Source organism: Nycticebus coucang, chromosome 10 (genome assembly GCF_027406575.1).
Source record: "Nycticebus coucang isolate mNycCou1 chromosome 10, mNycCou1.pri, whole genome shotgun sequence".
NCBI classification, from domain to species: domain Eukaryota; kingdom Metazoa; phylum Chordata; class Mammalia; order Primates; family Lorisidae; genus Nycticebus; species Nycticebus coucang.
In genome coordinates this window covers 110,957,236-110,980,629 of record NC_069789.1, presented here as the reverse complement: position 1 = coordinate 110,980,629, position 23,394 = coordinate 110,957,236, and the positions used below count along the sequence as shown (strand labels likewise).

General features: G+C 50.6%; 2 protein-coding genes across 8 annotated transcripts; one reads left to right on the top strand and one right to left on the bottom strand.

The window, feature by feature from the left end:
- Positions 1-58: 58 nt before the first annotated feature.
- Positions 59-11,746, bottom strand: MBOAT7 (membrane bound O-acyltransferase domain containing 7). Of its 4 annotated transcripts, none has more exons than XM_053604468.1 (8): positions 11,571-11,746; positions 10,503-10,581; positions 10,269-10,398; positions 9,560-9,686; positions 7,693-7,852; positions 5,827-6,187; positions 4,002-4,178; positions 59-1,138 (listed from the first exon to the last, which is right to left on the bottom strand). In XM_053604468.1, the coding sequence occupies exons 2-8, from the start codon at positions 10,576-10,578 to the stop codon at positions 751-753; spliced, it is 1,419 nt and encodes a 472-aa protein (XP_053460443.1). In that variant the 5' UTR covers positions 10,579-10,581; positions 11,571-11,746; the 3' UTR covers positions 59-750. The 4 variants fall into 4 exon arrangements, with proteins under 4 accessions (XP_053460443.1, XP_053460441.1, XP_053460442.1 ...); XM_053604466.1 differs by lacking the exon at positions 11,571-11,746 and adding an exon at positions 11,325-11,459; XM_053604467.1 differs by lacking the exon at positions 11,571-11,746 and adding an exon at positions 11,286-11,426.
- On the top strand, positions 11,453-19,653 carry TSEN34 (tRNA splicing endonuclease subunit 34). Of its 4 annotated transcripts, none has more exons than XM_053604479.1 (5): positions 11,453-11,572; positions 13,231-13,477; positions 13,652-13,895; positions 14,049-14,306; positions 19,158-19,653. In XM_053604479.1, the coding sequence occupies exons 2-5, from the start codon at positions 13,235-13,237 to the stop codon at positions 19,343-19,345; spliced, it is 933 nt and encodes a 310-aa protein (XP_053460454.1). In that variant the 5' UTR covers positions 11,453-11,572; positions 13,231-13,234; the 3' UTR covers positions 19,346-19,653. The 4 variants fall into 4 exon arrangements, with proteins under 4 accessions (XP_053460454.1, XP_053460453.1, XP_053460452.1 ...); XM_053604478.1 differs by lacking the exon at positions 11,453-11,572 and adding an exon at positions 11,800-11,818; XM_053604477.1 differs by lacking the exon at positions 11,453-11,572 and adding an exon at positions 11,919-12,205.
- Positions 19,654-23,394: the final 3,741 nt, after the last annotated feature.

Sequence of the window (23,394 nt, the reverse complement as noted above, 5' to 3'; positions counted from 1 at the left end):
AGCAGTGGCCTAAGTGCCTCCCATCCACTTGTCACCCAGAGATACACAGACATGGGTATCTTTGTACAACACTTTATTGGTAAAGATTCACATATTCTGACCTGTCTTAGGCCAAAGGATGACAGAAGTGACAGGAGCATTGAGGCCTGAGGTGGCTTAGATGGGAGCTGTAGAACGGCAGTCTCCAGGCTTGCTCATCTGCACCTCAGTTTCCCTTTTATGAAATGGGAAGGTTATGTTCCCTTCCACATCTGCAATACTGGTTTGATAATCTAGAAGTAGAGTGAAATACACAAGAAAGAGATTCCCTACTCCTAGAATCTGGCCCAGTCAGAGGCTCCAGATTCACCCTGGACTGTGGATTCAAAGAAAGAGAATTTGCCCAAGAAACCACATCACCCATCGGTCCCTGCTGTTTGGGGGAAGTCTAGCACTCTCTTGATACCCTGAAGCTGGAACAAGGACAACGCAAGACTCCTGTCTGGATAGTATCTCGATTTTGTAGGAGGGAAAGTGGCCATTGGAGGTCCCAGAGCATAGGGCCAGGAGGCAGAAGAAGTTTGGGGAGCTGGCACCCCCACTAGGCTCCAGTTGGAGGCAGGGTAGTTAGCTGAGGAAAAGGGAATCTTCTCCAGGACCCTAGCCAGATTAAGAACTCTTTCTGGGAAAGAAGACAGCAGCCTGGTTCACAGAACTCACAGGCAAAAGCTTGGTGGCTGGAAAAGCTGACAGAGGGAGTATTGTGGCAGCTTACTCCTCCGGGAGCTTTTCTGGGGCAAGGCTGGCGGCTTGGGATGCTGTCTTCCTCCGGCTGGGGCTGCCCCCACCCAAAGCTAGCCCCAGCCCCAGGGCCACCAGAGCCAGGATGTGGATGCAGAAGTAGATGGAAGCCCAATACCGAAGAGTGTCGCCCAGGGATAGGAGCACAAAGCCCATACACATGTAGTCATAGGCGCGCATCTTCAGAAACCAGTGTGCCCAGTCCCAGGCTTTCTGGCCTCCGGGACTCAGCTGGCCCCGCAGGGCTGATTCCAGCCAGCCCTCAGCAGCCAGGCACAGCGGGATGGTCAGGAAGCTCAGATAGTAGCCCGGGTGGAGACCGTGCCAGTAGGCGCTCAGTAGCATGGTCCAGGCGCTCCTGGAGGAGGGGCTGGGAATCAGGACCCAGGAGTCTGGGTCCCTAGTCTCAATTGCCCCAGCCCCAGGAGTCTAGGCCCCTAATTTCTCCACCTTAAACTCAGAGGTCCAGGCCTCCAGCTTCTCCTCCCTTAGACCCAGGAGTCTGGGCCCCCAATTCCTCCTCCCTCAATCCAGGGGTCCAGGTCCCCAGCACCTCCTTCCTCAGACTCAAGGGTCTGGGCCCCCAATTTCTCCTTTCTCAATTCAGGGGTCTGAGTCTCCAGTCCCTCCTCCCTCAGACCAAGGTGTCTGCCCCTCCAGCCCCTCCTCCCTCAGACCCAGGGGTCCCCTTCTCTAGCTCCAGAAAGTGAAGGAGGGTATAGGCCTCTGTTTCCTTCAGGGATCCAGCAGCTTCAAGCCCCTATCCAGGCCCTGCAACCTTAACCAAGGTTTTCTCCTTTAAAGATCTAATATCTTATGTTCCATTGCACTTCCTCCCTCAGAACCAAGAGGTCCAATTCCTTAGCCCTGTGGTTCTCAAAGTATGATCCAGGTCCAGCATAAACATCGCCTGAGAACTTGTTAGAAATACAAATCTTGGGGCGGCGCCTGTGGCTCAAGGAGTAGTGTGCCAACCCCATATACCAGAGGTGGTGGGTTCAAACCCAGCCCCAGCCCAAAAGAAAAAGCTGCAAAAAAAAAAAAAAAAAGAAATACAAATCTTGGCTGGGTGTAGTGGCTCATGACTGTAATCCCAACACTCTGGAAGGCCAAAGTGGATAGATCACCTGAGCTCAGGAGTTGGAGATCAGCCTGAACAAGATCAAGACCCTGTCTCTACTAAAAATAGAAAAAACAGCTGGGCATTGTGGTGGGTGCCTGTAGTCCCATCTATTCAGGAGGCTGAGACAGGAGGGTCACTTGAGCTCAAGAATGTGAGGTTGCTGTGAGCTAGGCTGACACCTGGCACTCTAGTCTGGGTGACAGAGCAAGACTCTGTCTCCAAAAAACTTTATTTATTTTTAGGAGACAAAGTCTCACATCATCGCCCTTGGTAGACTGCGATGATGTCACAGCTCACAGCAACCTCCAACTCCTGGGCTTAGGTGATTCTCTTGCCTTAGCCTCCTGAGTAGCTGGGACTACAGGAGTCTGCCACAACGCCCAGCTATTATCTTTTTTGTTGCAGTTTGGCTGGGGCCAGGTTCGAACCCACTGCCCTCAGTATATAGGGCCAGCACCCTACCCACTGAGCCAGAGGCGCCACCCACTCCAAAAACTTTAAAAAGTCTTCAGGCATTGCCACATGTCCCCTGGGGATGCACCACAAATGCCCCCAGTGGAGAAACCCTGGTCTATGCATTTGGGTGCACTGGGCTTTGACCTGCCTCTCAGCGCAAGAGCTGTAAAGTCTCATCTATACTGAAGGCCACTCAAGTGTCCACTTCTAACACCAACCTCTCCTGTGAGTGCCAGAAGCCACACAACCAACTGCCTATCCAAGAACCCTAATAGTCCCCTTCATGTTAATGAAGCTAAGCCCAAGTCTCACTTCCTCATCTTACTCACTCGAAACTTACTCCTGCTGGGTCTTCCCCTTCTCAAGAGACGGCTCTCCCATGCCCTTGGTCACCAACACCCATAACCTGGGAATCATATTTCATTTCCTCTATTTCTCCTGCCCCACATACCATACAGTCCATACCAAGTCCTGACTCTTCCTTTCAAATGTATCTACTTCTGAGGGGCCACTGTTCCTTACTGCGAGACTCCATCATCTCCGACCTGGACAGCCTCAAAAGTTTCTGAATTTGTCTCCCTGCTTTACCTCCAGTTTTCCTCCTCTCACCTCAGTTCCATTCTGCACGCAAGACCAGAGTGGATCTTTTCATTGAAATTGGGTCCCAGGTAAGTCTAGTTTCAGAGCTGCCACCATAAACTATTCATTGTGAGGATGTCTATGGCATACCCTGACTTCATCTGCTGGCTAGGGAAAGACTGGCACTCAGCAAGTTACCTAACCTCTCTGAGACTCAGTCTCCTCACCTTCAACAGCCTACTTCTGAAGGCTCCACTCAAGAAAGAAGAATGAAAAATTATCAAAGCAAATATATAGGCCAGGCCCAGTGATTCACACCTGTAATCCCAGCACTCGGGGAGGATAAGGCAAGAGGATCCACTTGATCCTCATGCCCCTTAAGGCTTTTTGTGGCTGTGGCAGGCCAGTCTGAACAAGAGTGAGACCCCATCTTTACTAAAATAGAAAAACTAGCTGGGCATTGTGGTGGGTGCCTATAGTTTCAGCTACTCAGGAGGCTGAGGCAAGAGGATTGGATAAGCCCAGGAGTTTGAGGCTGTTGTGAGCTATTGAGGCCAGGGCGCTCTAGTCTGGGTGAAAGGGTGAGATTCTGTCTCAAAAAAAAAGCAAATATATAGCAAGCACTCACCTACCAGGCCTCACATTAAGCACATTTAACACTTTATCTTTTTTAATCCTCCCATTGTCCTATGAAACAGGTAATAAATATCGTCATCTCCATTTAGCAGTTGAGAAAACCCAGAGGTAAAATAACTCCACAAGGCTTCTCAATAACCTATATGACTAAGATTCCAGAAAATATGGCTACCGAGTCCACTGGATTTGGTACACTGCTTCTGTCAAATGAGACTAACTTTACAGAAGTAAAAACTGAGGCCAAGTGAGGGGAAACGGTTTATCCCCAGGTAATTACTCTAATTAGGGGTAGGAGAAATACGGTTTCAATATACAACTTCCATGAATCTCAGTGGCAGGGGCCCAGCCGGGAAGGCTGCACTGTCCCAGGGGCTGCTGGGACTTATAGTTCCGGGATGTCCTCCAAGCTGGGGCAGGATGCACTCACCTTAAAACGTAGGAGCGGACAGGTGCGCTCTTGTAGATATACTGCGCCAGCCACCATTGCACCGTCATATTCCAGTACCGCATGCCATCCCGCACCCGCACGCAGAAGTCTGTGCCATAGCAGTCGATGTTGCGGATGGTCTCATAGTCGTACTCCAGGGAAGCAGCCTTCTCCGGACTGGGGGGTTGGAGGATGAGGGTGGGGGACAGGCATGCAGCTCAGCCCAGCCCTGTCCCCACACCTGCTACTGTCCCAGCCCCGTATGCTAAGGAGGTGATTCTGGCCAGGCAGCGGCCCTCTGCCTTGCTAACTTGCTAGGGCAACAAGGGAGGGTAACCCAGAGAGAGCCCTTGGGGGAGCAAAGTAGGGGAGTTGGGGGGCACAGTTCACCAACAGTGGAGTTCTCTTCTCCTGGTAGTGGGGCCCGCCACAGCCACAAAAAGCCTTAAGGGGCAGTGCTTGCTAAACTGAGTCTTTAGCAACTGAACTCCGACTATTCAGAGAAGCCTCCAAGCACAGTCCCTTCGGAACTGTCAGACACAGAGATTGCTAGGGAATTATCAGCCCTAACAACAAGGTGGTTCACGACTGCTGGGGAGATATTCTAGGCATTCCTTAGCAACAAGCCCTAGAATGTTTACAAAGGCTTCCAGAAAGGGCCTTTCTTCCTAGTCCCAGTGATTGTTGGAGAAGTGTCACCCCCAGCAATATAGTGGCTCCCAGGTCACAAGTGCCCAAGAATATACTTGGCCCACTAAGTAGCCTCTGAGGATAAGAGGGAATACATCCTCTAGGAGTGGGGCCCAACTAGATTTAGAAAAGCCTTCAATTCCTGGGTGACTTTTGGGGTGGGGGGAATGTCTTTTCTCGAGTAGTTGGAGGTCAGCCCATGGTTCCTAGGGCAGTGGTAATAAGACTTACATGGGGGTGTCACTACCCCCACAATGGCAGTTTGTGACTGCTAGGAGATGGCACAACCCTAGCAAGGAGTAGTTCATAATTCACACCAAAGGACTGTTCCCCTAGCCCTAGCCCTGGATGGAAGGCTGATCACAGTTGCCAGGAGCAGAGGGGCAGTCCATCCCAGTTGCTAGGGCTCTTGGCCCTGTCCTCAGCAACAGTAGAGACCACAGTTACTAGCACTGTGAGTACCTAGCAATGAAGGGGCATGAGGGTAGAAGGGGTAAGGGAGTGGAGAGAGGGTCACTGGCAACAGGGTCAATTCATAGTTGCCAGGGGGAGGTGTGGCTTCCTTAGCAATAGGAAATTATTTGTGATTGCTGGGAATGGCGTCCCCTCTGCTGGAGAACAGCACAGTCAGGGATGCTATTTCCTTGGAAACAAAGGGCTGCTATATAAGGACATACCCTTTCCATAGCAACAACAAGTTGCTCTGGCAAGAAAGGAGACCAACCACTGCAAAGAGGGGTGGTTTGGTTGCTAGGGAAGTATGTCCCTGGCAATAGAGGGTGATCCACCACTACCAAAGGATGGCATCCTGAGCAACCAGAAACAACATGGTTCTTGATTGACACTTCCACAGCAACAGAGGGGCTGCACATGGTTGCTAAGATACCATCTTCCTTCTCCTAGGGATGGAGGGCATACTGAAGGGTGACAAGCAACAAGGGGCGATTTGTAGGTACCAGGGGTACTGTTTCTCCACCAACAGGGGAAAGCAGGCCAAGTATGCCAAGGAGCCAGGCTCCTCTAACAACAGGTGGCCCTGCCCCAGGTTCCCTGCGGTCCTCCCTGCTAGGGGCAGAGCCAGCCCTTGGTGGTGGGGCCTGCTGGGTCTTGGGAAGCCTCCCTCCCGCCGCCTGACCTGCTGGGGGGTGGGCATTGGAGGGTGGGGCCGCCCCCGGCCCGGGCTTTAGCGGCTACGGGGTAGGCCCCGAAGCCGGCGGCAATGCAGCCGCACTCGGCTGCAATCCAGGCCACGTAGAAGCGCATGCGGAAGGCGAAGAAGACCGGGATCATGTAGAAGAGGCGGGCGGGCAGCGGGCGGGCGTAGAAGGCGTCCTCGCGCACGGCTTCCAGAGGGAAGAGGTGGGAGGACAGCAGGAACAGCAGGCCGAAGAGCGGGGCCGGCCAGGCCCGCCGCAGCAGGGGCCGCAAGCTGGGCACCGCCCCGGGGAAGGGCTGCTCCAGCCAGTCCAGGTAGGTGCGGTAGCGGAAGAATGGGCCTGTGGGGGCGGGGAAGGAGGGCAGGAGGTCAGACAGGGCAGGTGGGCAGAGCTCAAGCCTGGTAGAGGAAGAGGAGGAGGAGTATGGTGCTAGAGAAAGGGATGGGAAGGGCAAGGACACCCACAGAGATGGCGGAGGACAAGGGGCTTGGAAAGAGTCAGACAGAAAATTAGAGAAGGACAAAAAGAGTGTGGAAGACTGAGACAGCTGGGGACAGACAGAGAAGACACAGAGACACGGAGGTGACGCAGGGTGCGGTGGCTTATGCCTGTAATCCCAGCACTCTGGGAAGCCAAGGCGGGTGGATGGCCTGAGCTCACAGTTTCAAGACCCTGTCTCTAAAACTAGCAAGGCGTTGTGTTGGTGCCTGTAGCACAGTAGTTAAGGTGCCAGTCACATACACCACGGGTGGCGGGTTCAAACCCAGCCTGGGCCAGCTAAACAACCATGACAACTGCAACAAAAAACCAGCCAGACGTGGCGGGTGCCTGTAGTCCCAGCTACTTCGAAGGCTGAGGCAAGCGAATCCCTCCCCCCACACACACAAAAAGACATGGAGGTGACCTCGATGCAAACTAGTCAAAGTAGAGCGTACTTCTGGGGAAGAGAGTGGGTAAGAAGGGCCTGAAGTGTGGCAGGGGCTGTAAAACCTCCATATGTTCACAAAAGACCACGTGTTGCATGATTCTACCTACAAGAAATGTCCAAAGCAGGCAAATCTAGAGACAGAAGGTCAATTAGTGATTTCTTGGGATAGATGAATGTTTAGGGGATTATGAGTATGGGGTTTCTTTTGGGGGTGATGAAATTGTTGTGCAAACAAATACATAGCGGTGATGTTTGCGTAACACTGTAGATATACTGAAAACCAGTGAGTTCTATGCTTTAAGTGGATGAATATATAAATTAGAGCTCCCTAACGTCGTTATAAAAAAGAAAACTATGAGCTGGGCATGGTAGCGCGTGCCTGTAGTCTCAGCTACTCAGGAGGTATAGTCTGGACAGCACAGTGAGACCCCCTCAGAAAAAAAAAAATCAAGAAAAAAAGAAAGAAAAGAAGAAAACGAAAACTTGGCACTCTACCCAGGGCAATAAAGTGAGATTCTGTCTCCAAAAAAAAAAAAAAAATTGTCTTAAAAAAAATACTATCTTAAACTAAAAGTGGATCCTAAGCTATGTTTGTTCGCTGCACAGCAAAAACATCAGGTTCACACAGACCTGGGTCCTTTATCTCTTCTATTAATATTTGTTCCCAAGAAGCTACAAGGAGAAAAGCATCATTTTGGCTGAGAACAGTTCCCCTTTACCCAGAAGGAGCTTGGGTCCAGGAGGAAAGTCAGATGCCGACCCAGACATAGATGCTCACCTTTAGGGCAGCAGATGGAGTAAGTCCAGGGCAGGGTAGGAACACAGAACAGGAACACAAACTCAGGATGGAGGTGGGGACAGAGGGTAACAGAGACATGGAGAGGCAGAGCTGGGAAGGCGAGGCAGTCCCACTCACCTGTCATGATTCCCACGTAGCAATAGCTGTAGCTGAATGTCTCCATCAAGGAGGGGACATCGGGCAGTAGTCCCAGAGGGGGCCCCTTGCTGAAGCCCGAGGCCATTTCTTTCCTCTGGGCCAGATGCAGGTCTTGGACTTCACTGGCCAGACTCACCAGCTGGGAGGAAGGGGGTGGCCAGAGGATTAGTCAGACTCTGGGCTCTCTTTCTCACACCCATCTCCCTTAAGCTGCCACCCTTGGCAGCCAAGATGCTTGGTGCCCACATCTCGGGGCTGTATGTCACACCTCTAGCTGGGTGTCATCCTTCAGGGCTGGGCTCTCTTCTTTTCTTCCCCATTCCATTCTTATGTGCAATCTCCTAGCTTTAGAAACTGTCCACCTGCTGATGATTCCCAAACTCCACCCCCCGTCGGCACCTCTCCCCAAGCCCCAGGTCTACTGCCATTTATACTTGGATGTCTGCAGGCACCGCAAATTACATTCAAAACTGAACTCAATATTACTCGCTCCTCAGAGTGGGTCTTCTAGTTTCTCCCCTCAAAGAAAAGGCACCAAATTAATGGCTCACATGAAAACATTTCTGGATCCCTAAACCCAACCCTATTTCTTTAGCCTGATCCCTTCTTTCCATCTGCCCCATGGACTGAGTGTGATCCACCGACCCTTCCCGATCTCCTCCCTTTCCCATGCAGACCCAAGGTTGCCCCTATATCAGCAGGTCTCTGTCTTCCTGCTTCTGCTGTGTTTAGTCAGTAGAAAGCCTCTTGGGCTGGCTATCACCCATGATAGGTCGTTTCAAGCTGGGTGGCTCTACACAGCCCTTTTTCCTTCCAGGTTCCACAATCTGCGCCTCTTCTCTTCCCCCTGGACCCAGGGTTGGTTAATAGCTCCCCTGCTCCTGAGGTCTGGGGTTCTTGGTACTCCACATCCTGCTCACAACAGGGGTAAATAAACTCTCCTTGAATCATCCTAAATGTGACCTTTCCTGTGGAATTCCTACCTGCCTGACATCAAGCTGCCACCGTTTTATCACCTGGTCTTGGTAAAGGGATCTACCTCATTCCATCTTGCCCTGTTCTGCTTCAGTCCTCCTCTCAGTATCGAGAGTGAATATTTTTAAACATGTAAAACCAATCATATCACCTCTTTTGGCAACAAACTCAGAAAAATCTCCCTTCTTGGTCCCCCACACTTCTCCCTGTGACCTGAAAGGCCCACATGGTTTGGGCTCTTTGCTCTCTGCAGAAAGTCCACATGGCTGGAGCAATCTGTGGAGCTTGGCCTGCTCCCTTCCATACATGCCTATATCCTAGAATGCTTTTTTTGTGACCTGCCCATCAGCCAACCTACTCCCTCCATCTTTGAGCTGAGAACACAAGAGTGCTGGGGTATTCTGGCTCATTGCTTCATGCAATGGCTGTGTTCACTGAGGAGTGGACTGGAGCCCAACACACAGTAGGATTTCAGACTTTGAAGGTCTGGGGTGGGGCCTGGGAGTCTGTTTACACCCATCTTCCCAGGTGATTAAGGAGCCAGATGTGGGTATCCTAGTTTTGTGCCTGTAACCAAGTCCCTTCTCCCCAGAGCTGGTTTTCCTCCTTTGCAAAAAAGCCTGGCTACAGAGGTTCAAGGAAAGCCTGTTGGTAGAGTGCCCAGCTCAGTCTCTGGTACAATGCAACCAGCAAATGGTACCTGTTGTTACTTGGGTTATTTCTTCACATAGTAGTGAACCCTATCTCCAGCCCCAGGTTGTGTGGCAGATAAAATTACACTTCTCTCCCCCCGTGGGAGAAAGAGATGAAGTAGGGTAGGTTAACTGGCCCACAGGGAGGCTGGAGGGGAGCAGAAAGCCCCAAGTCTGACCTTCAGTGTTAGCAGCAGCTGGACAGCATTGGTGAAGGGCGTGGGAGTGGGCAGGCCCAGCAGGCTGAGGGCTCGGAAGAACAGGAGATAGGAGAAGGTCCAGGCTAGAGCCAGGGCATGACAGGAGCTGGGTAAAGGTAAGAGGACTGCTGTACTGGGGGCAGAGGCCTTTGTCCTGGCCTCCGCCTTCCCCAAAGCCTGGCCACAAATCCTTCCCACCTCTCCCCTTCAATGACAGAAAATGGTGGGTGGGTGGGGGGGATAGACAGAGGACTGAAAGGTGGGAGGTAGGGATGGAATGAGTATGACTGAAAACACCAGAGAAGAGACATGGCCATATGGAAACACACAGTAATAGAGACAAGAATGAGAAGGGATTAAGAGAAGTTTCAGGGTAAAAACCTTTCAATCCTCCACTTTTTTTTAATTTCCAAGATGCAGAGCTCAAAATGAGAGGGAGGGATATTCGTGAATATAATAGTGGCAGGGCCAGCAGCAGACAGGTATTACATGGTTAGAGAGGCCTGGACAAACACCAAGGGACAAGATGCAAAACAAGGCAGGGGAGGAAGGAATGACACAGAGAAACAAACTGATAAACCAGAGGCTTCCAGAGACTGAAGCAGAAGCTGAAAAAGACTCGAAGAGGAAACAGGTTGCTTCTTCCTCTCCCCCTGCTCTCCTCCTCCTCCCTGGACCAAATTCTCACCAGGGCTGGGCCTGAATGAGGGCCCAGGTTCCCAGGATTGTGATCAGGGAATGCAAAGTGTGGGGGCCACAGGTGAACAAGGTGAGCCCCAGGCCCACAGCTGCTGCCCCCCATCTCTTCAGCCCGGGTCCTGCAGGCAGAAGGGACAACATAAGCCTGGAATCTTCTGGGGGGGGGTCCCCCAACCACGTGCCCCACCCCCTTATTTTCCACTGGGGAGGGAACCTGACTCACCAGCTTTCTTAAAGAGGAAGCCGATGGGGATGGAGATAAGAAGAACCACTAGATACGTCCATTCTTCAGGCGACATGGTCTAGGAATGGGGCAGAGGTTCCTAGTGAGAACCCAGGAATCTGGGCCTCCTACATTGTCCCTTTTCAGGACTCAGGAATGCAATCCGCCGGCGTTTGAGGATTCTGTAGTCCCCAGGAGTACAGGCTTCCAGCCCCTTCCTCCTTCCCAGACAGAGGGATCCATTCATAGTCCCCCTCCTCTGAGAACCCAAGAAACCAGACCTTCCAGCCCTCCTTGCTTTGCAAACGCAGAAAACAAAGCTACTCCCCCCCACTCCCAATGAGGACGCAGATTTCAAGACACATCTATGAGAGTCCAGAAACAACCCGCTCCTGGACTCTTCCTCTCAAGAGCCCCCTCCTCCTTCGAGGATCCAGGAACCTAGACCCCCTCTTTAATTCCCTGGCTCCTCCCTTTTTGAGAACTAGATATCTGGACCCCCTATCCTTTTGCGGGAGCACGCGGAGGAGCTCGGGCCTCCAGCCTGCACTTCTTTCAGAGCTCCAGCCCCTCTCTTCCTTGGAACCCGGAGAGCAGATCCCCATTCGGTCTTCTCAGGACACTCCACTTCGCCCGGCCCCGGCCAGGTTCTGCGCACCGCGGCGCGGGTCCGATCCCACCCCCGGCAAAGCCACAGGCGGTTACGCCACTCTGAGCCCGGCTGAGCTGCCGAAGCCGTCCCCGCACCCCATCAACCCTCCACCCGCAAAGACCGCCACTGACCCGGTCTTTTCACCGGCGCACCCCGTTACCCCGGCCCACCTGAGCCGCCCGCCGGGCGGCAAAGGGCTGAACACTACCAGCCTGCCGTCCGCCGCGGCTCGGGCCACGCCTCCCCCACTCAGCACGCCCCCGCACCGCCCGCTCTGCCCCTGACCCGGCAGGCAGCGCGGATCTGGCCACAGACGCGGCCTCGGGCAGGCTCCGGGCTGGGTGGACAGTGAAGGAGCCCCGGAGCGGGCCAATGGAGAGCACTAGTCGGCGCCTGGTCCTTGGCCGGGATCTAACCAGTGGGTGCTCCCGGCAGCAAGGACGTGGGGGGCGGGGCTCCCGGCTCGGGAAGAGGAGGGGCCAGAGCTTGGGGCCCGGAGGGGCGCTGCTCGGGATCAGAGAGGAGGCGGGGTCTGGAGCTGCGCGGTCGGAGTTAGGCGGGGCCTCCGTTCGGGTTCCTTCGGATGCAGTCGGGAGCTGGGGCTCACAGTTGGGCGGCGGGGCCACAGGCTTCGGCTCACTTCTGACGTAGTTAATTACCTAAGGTTAGTTCGGCTGTGGGCGGGGCCGCAAGCTCCGCCAGATGTGGGTGGGGCCACAAGCTTCGGTTTCTTTCGGATGTAGTCGGGTATAAATGACGCTAGTATGACAGAACCCTACAGCTTTGCCAGATACTGAGCCTTGTTTTCCGGGGAGAAGCGGGGCCACACACTTGGGCTACAAAAAAAGGCACATTAACCATAGGGCGGGGCGTAGGTGGCCCAACCTAAAGGAGGAAGGACGGAGCAGGGGTGTGCGGGGGGGCCCAGGGCGGGCCGGGTACTGCGCCTCAAGTTGCCAAGCTGAGCCGAAGCGACGCAGGGAGGCGGTGCTACGGCCCTGCGGAGTGGATCCCACATTTACCGCCTTGCTGAGGTGGCGGGGTGACGAAGGTGACGCTGGGGGTCGGCTTGTCGTGGGGTGGAAGAAGCAGCGTGTTGCGCGCTACGTAGTGGGTGGCTCCGCCTCGATTGGAAGTTGGTGTTTACGAAGTGACTGGCTGGTTCAATCGGAGGACGGTGGGACATTCTGAAGGGAGACAGGGACGCTGACTGAGCGCTCCCAAGTGGGGTGAGCTCGCCCAAGTGGGGAATGGACGGCAGGTGCCCAGCGGGCGGCGCCTCCAGCTTGGGGTTCGGTCGTGGGGCGGGTTCGAACCGGGGAGTGCTGGCGACCGGAGGGGCGGGGCCACAGACTGCAGGGTAGTCGGGAGGGGGCGGGGCTGCAGATTCGGCCGAGCCGGGAACGCCGGAACGCCGGAAAACCGGACCGCCTGAGCTCGGGAGGGGCAGAGCTTCAGATTCGCCTTCGCTGCGGACGACCAAACGCCGAACCGCCTGCGCTCGGGAGGGGCGGGTCTGCGGGTTTGCCGGAGCCGACAACGTCCGAACGCCGAACGGCTGGCTCTCGGGAAGGGCGGGGCCTTATACTGTGGGATTCTCACTCGGAACCCGAAAGCCCAAACACCGAACCTCGGTGGTTCGCAAAGGGGAGGGGCCAAGCTCTGAGCTTCCTGAAGAGGGTGCGGCCTCGGCAGCGCCTTGGCCTCCGGAGCTCCCGAATTCTGACGGGAGCACCCGAAGGGAGACGTTTGATATGGAACAGGGCAACGACAAAATGGACCTTTTTAAGGGGACAAGGCACCGCGTTTGCAGGGGTTTCTCTGTGAGCCTCGTAGGCGCGATGGCAGGTAGGGCAGAGTTGGCACAGAGCGGGACGTCGGTGGTGGTAGTGGGGATCCCAGTCGCTCGGCTAGGGGCGAGGCCCAGTCTCCTGTCGTCCCGTGGTCTGGTGAGATTAGGCCGGGGGCGGGGTTTGTGTACGGGGGCGGGGCTTCCGCGGGTCCTCCGAGGCGGTGGGAGGGCTCCGGTCGCCTGAGCGGCTCTCTCGGTGATCGTTTTACCCCTGGCTCTCGCAGGAGGATGCTGGTGGTGGAGGTGGCTAACGGCCGCTCCCTGGTGTGGGGGGCCGAGGCGGTGCAGGCTCTTCGGGAGCGCCTGGGGGTGGGGGGCCGCACGGTGGGCGCTCTGCCCCGCGGGCCCCGCCAGAACTCTCGCCTGGGCCTCCCTTTACTGCTGCTGCCCGAAGAGGCGCGGCTACTGGCGGAGATCGGCGCTGTGACTCTGGTCAGCGCCCCGCGCCCGGACCCCGGCCACCACAGCCTGGTAAGGTCGCGGCAGAGGAGGGGGGACGCCGAACTCCTAGGTGTGGTGGGAGCAGGGGCTGGGAGTCTGGGTGGGACTCGTGCCCCAGGTGGGAGGGGACAAGGAGTCAGGGTTCCTGGCTTCCTGGGGAGTCTGAGCTTGAGTTCTGAGGTTCCAGCTGAATTTACTTCTCAGGCTTTGGCATCTTTCAAGCGCCAGCAAGAGCAGAGTTTCCAGGAACAGAGTGCCCTGGCAGCTGAGGCCCGTGAGACCCGTCGTCAGGAGCTGCTGGAGAAGATTACAGAGGGCCAGGCTGCGAAGAAGCAGAAGCTAGAACACGGGTTGGGGACCAGTGGGAACCAGGAGGCTGGTGGGAGCCAAGCTGCTGAAGAGAAGGACACCAGTGATGGCCAGACTTCTGGAGAGCAGGAGGAAGCTGGTGAGGATGGCAGTTGGAGACTAGGAACTAGGGGAAGGAGGGAAGAGATGTTTTGGAAATTATGGCTGGAAGTGTAGGGCTTGGGTCTCCCTGGGGGTGGTAAGACCTTCTTACCCTTTGGATTTACCAAATTCTTCTCTGCTCCTCCACTAGGCCCCTCTTCTTCCCAACCAGAATCTTCAAATGGGGTGACCCCCTTGCCCAGATCTGCTCTACTTGTTCAGCTGGCCACTGCCAGGCCTCGACCTGTCAAGGCTAGGCCACTGGACTGGCGTGTCCAGTCCAAAGACTGGCCCCACGCTGGCCGGCCTGCTCATGAGCTGCGCTACAGCGTCTACAGGGACCTGTGGGAGCGGGGCTTCTTCCTCAGCGCCGCTGGCAAGTTCGGGGGGGACTTCTTGGTCTATCCTGGTGAGTTTGTGTTGGGGACCTGTTTTTCTAGTCTCAAGTTTGCTTAGCTTCTCAGACATTTGGAGGGCAGTTTGGTAACTTACTAAACACTTTCTTTGATCCAGAAGATTCACTTAGAAATAGACAAATGTACAAAACGTACACGAATATTCATTGCAGAATTTTTTACAGTATTGAAATGGAGAAATTGGTAAACAGCCAAAACGATTCTTAATGCATGAGTGGTGAAACACAGCAGTTAGATATCAGAGAAATACAGCATTAGTTATCAGAGATTGAAGTAGGTCAATGTAAGTTTATGAAAAATATGATTAGAGGGAAAAAAAAGAACAGGTGTGTTGGACAATATATAGTAAAAAGTAAATTATATTTGTGTGTGAATGCAGATAGATATTTAAATAAACTTAACAACTGTAACTATAGTGAAAGAATTATATGACTGGGCATGGAAGCTCATACCTATAATCCCAGCACTCTGGGATCGCTTGAGCTAAGGAGTTTGAGACCAGCCTGAGCAAGACCCTGTCTCTATTAAAAATAGAAGAATTCCCTTAGCTGGGCATTGTGGTGGGCGCCTATAGTCCCAGCTACTTGGGAGGCTGAGGCAAGAGAATCACTTAAGCCCAAGAGTTTGAGGTTGCTATGAGTTGTGATGCCATGACATGCTATCGAGAGTGACATAGTGAGACTTTGTCTCAAAAAAAAGAAAAAGAAAAGAAAAAAATTTCCCAAGTGTTGTGGTGGGCACCTGTAGTCCCAGCTACTTAGGAGGCTAAGGCAGGAGGATTGCTTGTGTCCAGGAGTTGGAAGTTGCTGCAAACTGGGCTGATGCTTTGGCACTCTGTCGCAAAAAAAAAAAAAAAAAAAAAGGGATACAAAATTTCAGTTAGATAGGAATAAGTTCAAGAGATCTATTGTATAACATGGTGACCAGAGTTAATAACAATGTATTGTATACTTGAAAATTGCTAAAAATAAATTTCAAGAGTTGTCACCACAGTAACTATGTGAGGTAATGCATGTGTTAATTAGCTTGTTTTATCTATTCTGCAATTTATACATATTTTAAAACATCGTGTTGGGGGGATGCCTGTGGCTCAAAGGAGTAGGGTGCCGGCCCCATATACTGGAGGTGGCAGGTTCAAACCCAGCCCCGGCCTAAAACTGCAAAAAAATAAAAAGGAGCTAGGCAAAGGGCAAGAATGTAGAAATAAAATAATATTAAAAAAAAAACAAAACATCGTATATATGATAAATATTTGCAATATTTATTTGTCAGTTTAAAAAAATTTCTAAGCTCGGCGCCTGTAGCTCAAGTGGCTAAGGCGCCAGCCATATACACCAGAGCTGGGTTCGAATGGAGCTTGGGCCTACCAAACAACGAGAACTACAACCAAAAAAAAAAAAAAATAGCGGGACATCGTGGCGGGTGCCTGTGGTCCCAGCTACTTGGGAGGCTGAGGCAAGAGAATTGCTTAAGCCCAGGAGTTGGAGGTTGCTGTGAACTGTGATGCCACAGCACTCTACCCAAGGTGACAGCTGGAGGCCCTGTCTCAAAAAAAAAAAGAATAATTTCTAAAACAAAAATGGAAAGAACTTTAAATAAAATGGAGTACTAAGTAGATTAAGAGAATCTTGCCAAGAAATTAGGAACAGGATGTAGACTAGACCAACTGCAGTGGTTCTTACCTTTGGGAGGCAATTTGAATTAGGATAGGTAAAGAGGACTTCTCTTGAATCAGAAAAATTTTGAATTTGTATTAGGAGCGTAACTAAAAGGTTGAAAAGATGTACAGAAAATTACTCTTGTTCTGCCTAAATTTGGAAAGATGAAACCACCTGATAAGCAGGTGGATCCTAGTTAAGCTCTGGGGACTGTCTCCTTACTCTTCTGCAGATGAACAGTTAGTCTATTTTACCTTCGGAAGATTTAGAAACACTCTTAGAAATGTTGGAGAGATCCAAACCTTCAATACTAGTATTTTAGGGACAAGGATTCTCTGCCTATTAGCTACTGGGCAGATGGATTCTTGCTGGGCTTTGCTTTTTTTTTTGAGCCAGAGTCTCACTTTGTCACCCTCTGTAGAGTGCTATGGCTTTACAACTCACAGCAACCTCCAGCTGTTGGGCTTAGCGATTCTCTTGCCTCAGCCTCCAGAATAGCTGGGACCACAGTTGCCCGCCACAATGCCCAGCTATTTTTTTGTTGCAATTTGGCCAGGGCCAGGTTTGAACCCACCACCCTTGGTATATGGGGCTGGCGCCCTACTCACTGACAAGTGCTGTCCGTTGGGCTTTCCTTTAGACCTGGTATGACAGCCCCCTCCTATGGGTTATCTCACAGCCCTGCCCATCAATTAATTGCTGTAGTGCTCTACACTATGGTTTCTACTTCGCTTTGTCAGATTCATCTAACCCAGGGAAAGTACAACCCCAGGTCAAATCTGACCCACAGCCCTGCTCCTTCTTGTACATATAGCCATAGGTGCCAGTGATCTACATGGCAGAGTTGAGTATTTGTACTGTGGCCCACAAAACTAAAAATATTGATTATCTGACCCTTTTCAGAAAAATTTTGTCAACCGTTTATTCCATCTGTTTATTGCTCTCTCCTGTTATAAAATCTGTTCTTCTTTCTTTTATTCTGTCAGTCACTTCTCCATGGATATTTACATGATATCCTTTTGAGTTCCTCATGCCTTCGACGCATTTTGTGATCCTGGTACTTAGGCTATGACAATGATAATCTCTATTATTTATTTTTAAAATAAGATTATGCTGAACATGTGTGATAGCCTGCTATCCTTCCAGCTTTACCCCTCAATGTGTCATTTCATTTTAACAGTTTTTGACATTTAGTCTTAGGGATGGATGTACCACAAAGTTAACCAGTCTGTGGTTTTATTATTTCCATTTGTTCACATTATAAGTGATAACAGGGCGGCTCCTGTGGCTCAGTGTGTAGGGCGCTGGCCCCATATTCATAGGGTGGCGGATTCGAACGTGGCCCTGGCCAAATTGCAACAAAAAAATAGCTGGATATTGTGGTGGACATCTGTAGTCCCAGCTACTCTAGAGGCTGAGGCCAGAGAATTGCCTAAGCCCAGGAGTTGGAGGTTGCTGTGAGCTGTGATGCCACCACACTCTACCAAGGGTGATAAAGTGAGACTTTGTCTCTTAAAAAAGAAAATAAATAAATTAATTAAAGTATACCTATAAAGATGCTGGCTTTGTTATCACTTTTTTTTTTTTTTTAGCACCACAAAGCCTGGCTATTTTTTTGTGTAGTTTGGCTGGGGCCAAGTTTGAACCTGCCACCCTTAGTATATGGGGCCAGCACCCTACCCACTGAGCCACAGGTGCCACCCTACAGGTATACTTTAGTGCCAGACTACTGGAAATATTAATAGACTGACTCAATCCAGTGTATCTCTTTTTTTTTTTTTTTTTTTTGAGACAAGAGTCTTACTGTGTCACCCTCGGTAGAGTGCTATGGCATCACAGCTCACAGCAACCTCAAACTCTTGAGCTTAAGTGATTCTCTTGCGTCAGCCTCCCAGGTAGCTGGGACTACAGGTGCCCGCCACAACACCCATCTATTTTTTTGTTGTAGTTGTCATTGTAGTTTTGGCAGGTCCGGGCTAGGTTCAAACCCGCTCTGATGTATGTGGCTGGTGCCCTAGCTGCTGGGGCACAGGCGCCAAGTCCAAGTGTATCTCTTATTACTTACTTATTTGTTTCTTTTTCTTTTTTTTTTTTTTGAGACAGAGTCTCACTCTGTCACCCTCGGTAGAGTTCTGTGATGTCATGGCTCAGAGCAACCTCCAACTCTTGAGCTCAAGTGATTCTCTTGCCTCAGCCTCCCAAGTAGCTGGGACACACGTGCCTGCCCCAGCACCTGGCTGTTTTTTTAGAGATGTGATCTCACTCTGGCTCAGGCTGGTCTCAATCCTGTGAGCTTAGGCAATCTACCTGGTTTGGCCTCCCAGAGTGCTAGGATTACAGGCGTGAGCCACCATACCTGGCCTCTTGGATTTTTTTTTTTTTTTTAAGGTAGAAATATTACATTTGTAGTCAGCTAGCAAAAACAACAGCTGTCTGTACTGGGAGGACCTTTTGGGGAAGTGTATCTCTTTTTTTTTTGTTTGAGACAGAGTTTCACTATGTCACTCTGGGTAGAGAGCCGTGGTGTCCCAGCTCACAGCAACCTCAAACTCTTGGGCTTAAGCCATTCTCTTGCCTCAGCCTCTCAAGTAGCTGGGACTAGAGGTGCCCGCCCCACGCCTGGCTAGTGAAGCTGTGGCTTTTTTTTTTTTTTGCTGGGCCGGGTTTCAACCCACCACGTCTGGTATATGGGGCCGGCACCCTACTCCTTTGAGCTGCAGGTGCTGTCTAGCTTTTTTTCTTTTTGTAGAGACAGAGTCTCACTTTATGGCCCTCGGCAGAGTGCTGTGGCCTCACACAGCTCACAGCAACCTCCAACTCCTGGGCTTAAGCGATTCTCCTGCCTCAGCCTCCTGAGCAGCTGGGACCACAGGCGCCCGCCACAACGCCCGGCTATTTTTTGGTTGCAGTTTGGCCGAGGCTGGGTTTGAACCCGCCACCCTCGGCATATGGGGCCAGCGCCCTACCGACTGAGCCACAGGCGCCGCCCTAGCTTTTTTTTTTTTTTTTTTTGAGACAGAGTCTCACTATGTTGCCCTTGGTAGAGTGCCATGGGGGGAAGTGTATCTCTTTTAAGTATCCATTGTGATTGCTAAAATGATCTCATGTTTCTTATTGGTGGAATGTCTGACACCTTTTAGCATTCTGCCATTGGGAACTGCTACAGTACCTCTCTCCCTCACTCAGGTGACCCACTCCGCTTCCATGCCCACTATATCGCTCAGTGTTGGGCCCCTGAGAACCCCATCCCACTCCAGGACCTGGTCTCTGCTGGCCGCCTTGGGACCAGTGTCAGAAAGACCCTGCTCCTCTGTTCACCACAGGCTGATGGTAAGGTGGTCTACACCTCTCTGCAGTGGGCCAACCTGCAATGAACTCCAGAGACCTGGGGGATGTGATTGGCTGGCTGTGACAACAGTGTTTGTAGATGTGTGCAAGCTCATCTCCGCATGGGAGGCTGGAATACTCTCCTACCTCTCTCTACGGTTAGTTTTTGATTCCATGGATTTGAACACTATGCCCTTTTTATGTTCCTCCCTGTTTCAAAGCATTTACTGGCTGTGTTTTTGTAGTACCTATCTCTACACTGGGCCTCCGAGAGTGAGGACTGGATTTGATTCATTTCTATTTTCTACAGGGCTCAAATCTTAGAAGATTTCAATAAACTTGTTGAATAAATGTTGACTGGGTGATTTAAGTTTTTAACAATAGTCCTGGGAAGTGGGAGATTTTCATCTGCATGTACAGATGAAAACAAGGCCTGGGTGTGGAGATAGGACTTGCCCACATCACACAACAAGTAAGTAGCAAGGTTAGGCTTTACAACCTGTCTTCTGACTTGCAAATCTGAGCTCTTCCCACTGCACTTTTGTGAAGATCTTTACAAAATATTTCAGATGTATACAGAGGTTATAAATAGAAATACAGGGTGGACATAAAGTTTGTGTGTAATTTAAGATATTTTAACATAGTAAATTTCCCATGAACTTTATGTCCACCCTGTATATCAATAAAGAGAAGAAAGAGAGTTGTAATTTCAGAACAGGATTTCAGCACAGGGAGAGCATTAGGAAGGACATTGGGGGCTTCTGGAAAATGTTCATTTTTTATGGCCTGGGTATGATGGAGGGTTTTTTTTTTTTAAGGCATATCAATGCTTTGTTTTTGTTTTTTTTTTGTAGAGACAGAGTCTCACTGTACCGCCCTTGGTAGAGTGCTATGGCATCGCACGGCTCACAGCAACCTCAACCTCTTATGCGATTCTCTTGCCTCAGCCTCCCAAGCAGCTGGGACTACAGGCGCCCACCACAACGCCCGGCTATTGTTTTGTTGCAGTTTGGCCGGGGCTGGGTTTGAACCCGCCACCCTTAGCATATGGGGCCCGCACCCTACTCACTGAGCCATAGGCGCCGCTCCCTTTTTTTTTTTTTAATAGAGATAGGGTCTTGCTCTGTTGTCCAGGCTGGTCTTAAACTCCTGGTCTTAAGCAGTCCTCCCAGCTTTGTCTTCCAAAGTGCTGAAATTACCGTTCTTGACTGAGAATTTTTTTGATACTGTACATTTATATTTTATTTTATTTTATTTTTTTATTTATTTATTTTTGAGACAGAGTCTCAAGCTGTAGCCCTGGGTAGAATGTCGTGGCATCACAGCTCACAGCAACCTCCAACTCTTGGGCTTAAGTGTTTCTCTTGCCTCAGCCTCCTAAGTAGCAGGTACTATAGGAGCCCACCACAATGCCGGGCTATTTTTATAGATGGGGGTCTCGCTCTGGCTCAGGCTGGTCTCAAACTTGTGAACTCAGGCAATCCACCTGCCTCTGCCTCCCAGAGTGCTAGGATTATAGGCATGAGCCACTTTGCCTGGCCCCTAAACTCTGTTTTTTTTTTGCATATGTTATCACGCACAATTTTTTTTTTTTTTTGAGACAGAGTCTCACTATATTACCCAGGGTAGAGTGCTGCCTGGCTATTTTTTGGTTGTATTGTCATTGTTGTTTGGCAGGCTGGGCTGGATTTGTACCTGCCAGCTCTGGTGTATGTGGCCGGCGCCCCAGTTGCTGAGCCATCATGCACAATTTTTATAAAAAAAAAAATTTCTTGCACTTAAAAAGCAAACCAGGTCGGCGCCTGTGGCTCAAGCCGCTAAGGCACCAGCCACATACATCTGAGCTGGCGGGTTCAAATCCAACCCAGGCCAACCAAACAACAATGACGGCTGCAACCAAAAAATAGCCGGGCATTGTGGCAGGCACCTGTAGTCCCAGCTACTTGGCAGGCAGAGGCAGGAGACTCGCTTGAGCCCAGGAGTTGGAGGTTGCTGTGAGCTGTGATGCAATGGCACTCTACCCAGGGTGACAGGTTGAGGCTCTGTCAAATAAATAAATATATATCAATTCCCTGTAAGTTTTAGATTAATTTAAAATAGGACATACCCCTCTCTGACAAACACACCATTCTTGTACCCGCATGTTTGTAAATATATATATATATATTTTTTTTTTTTTTTTTTTTTTGAGACAAGGTCTAACTGTCATCCAGGATGGAGTACAGTGGTGTCATCACAGATCACTGCAATCTCAAAACTCCTGCCTCAGCCTCCTGAGTAGCTGGGACTACAGGTGCTCACCACCAAGGATGGCTATACTTTTGCTTTCGTGTACTTGTGGAAGATAAGAATCTTTCCTGGTTTATTGGCTAGTTTTGTATTTGATATTCGGTGATTGCCTATTTATACCTATAGTCCACTTTAGGGGTGAAACAATGGGAACACAATGATCCTTACTTTTTGTGTCTATCTCCAAAGCTTTGTAAATATATTCTTCATCTTTTCTCTTCTTTCTGTCACAAAGTACTCAGTAAAGTACACACATCATGGGTCTTCTCTCCCAGAAGTTCCTCATTGAAAACTTAATTTTTCACACATTAAACACATTAATGACTGATGTTTCCACGTCTCAGCAGTCAACAATCCTATAGGAACTGTAGATCCAGGATTTGGCCACAGCCCACCACCTTCACTGCCAGCATCTTGGAAAAACCGTGAAATAGTGCATGTGGATGATCTTCATGTCTTCCTGACTCATCTCCTTCCTTTCACCCTTCCCTCTCTGTTATCTGTTTCTAACAGAGCAATCAGCATCATCAGATGGAAAGATAAGCCAGACCACATCTCTCCTCTGTCTAAAACCCTCCTATTTTTTCCCATCTCAGAGTGAAAGCTAAAGGCCCTGAGTTCCAGGTTCCTGTTAACTCTGTCCTCATCCATTCTCTTCCTTACATGTCCACCTCTTGCTATACACCCATTTCATTGTCTTTGCCCAGTGGCCACAGGTCTTGTCACTAATTGCTGGCTAGTCTTTCCTTCAATGTCACCTTCTCAGTGAGGCCTCACATGATCACCCTACCTTAAAAATTAATACCCCTGGGTGGCAGCCGTGGCTTAGTGAGTAGGGTGCTGACCTCATATACCGAGGGTGGCGGGTTCAAACCCAGCCCCAGCCAAACTGCAATAAAAAATAGCCGGGCGTTGGGCAGCGCCTGTGGCTCAAGGAGTAGGGCGCCGGTCCCATATGCCGGAGGTGGCGGGTTCAAACCCAGCCCCGGCCAAAAAAAAAAAAAAAAATAGCTGGGCGTTGTGGTGGGCACCTGTAGTCCTAGCTGCTTGGGAGGCTGAGGCAAGAGAATCGCGTAAGCCCAGGATTTGGAGGTTGCTGTGAGCTGTGATGCGATGGCACTCTACCGAGGGTGACAAAGTCAAACTCTGTCTCAAAAAAAACAAAAAAATTTAACACCCCTCCCACATGCCCTCTTCATTTATTTGCTTTATCATGTATCATTAATATGCTATATATCTATTTATTCTGTTCATTGTTTAGGTAGAATGTAAGCCCTATAACAACAAACAACATTTGTGTCAAGCCAAAAAGCTCTTTCTTGCCTAATTGCAGTCACACCCTGTTCCCACCCCCAGGCAATAAATGATTTTTTTTTTTGAGACAGAGTCTCACTTTGTTACCCTTGGCGTTATAGCTCACAGCAACCTCAAACTCCTGGGCTTAAGTGATACTCTTGCCTAAGTTTTTCTATTTTTAGTAGAGATGGGGTCTTGCCCTGCTCAGGCTGATCTGGAACTCTGGAGCTCAGGCAATTTGCCCACCTCAGCCTCCCAGAGTGCTAGGATTATAGGTGTGAGCTGTCGTGCTCAGCCCAATGATCTACTTTCTGCCTCTAGACCTCCTTTTGCTGGATATTTCACAGGCCTGGAGACATACACCTGTGATCTTTTGTGTCTGGCTTTCAAAGTCCATCCATGTTGTAACATTTGTGAGTGCCATATTGCTTTTTATTGCCGAATATTCCATTGTATGGACATAAAATGTTTTATTTGAGTAGGGCTAAATAGTTTACGCCTGTAATTCCAA

Coding starts and splice junctions, on each gene's coding strand:
- MBOAT7 (XM_053604468.1), bottom strand. CDS start 10,578: ATGTCGCCTGAAGAATGGACGTATCTAGTGGTTCTTCTTATCTCCATC. Junction 6,188..7,692: donor CTACGTGGGAATCATGACAG/GTGAGTGGGACT, acceptor CCGCCCCCACAG/GCCCATTCTTCCGCTACCGC. Junction 1,139..4,001: donor GTCCGCTCCTACGTTTTAAG/GTGAGTGCATCC, acceptor CCCCTCCTCCAG/GAGCGCCTGGACCATGCTAC.
- TSEN34 (XM_053604479.1), top strand. CDS start 13,235: ATGCTGGTGGTGGAGGTGGCTAACGGCCGCTCCCTGGTGTGGGGGGCC. Junction 13,896..14,048: donor TGGAGAGCAGGAGGAAGCTG/GTGAGGATGGCA, acceptor CTCCTCCACTAG/GCCCCTCTTCTTCCCAACCA. Junction 14,307..19,157: donor GGACTTCTTGGTCTATCCTG/GTGAGTTTGTGT, acceptor TCCCTCACTCAG/GTGACCCACTCCGCTTCCAT.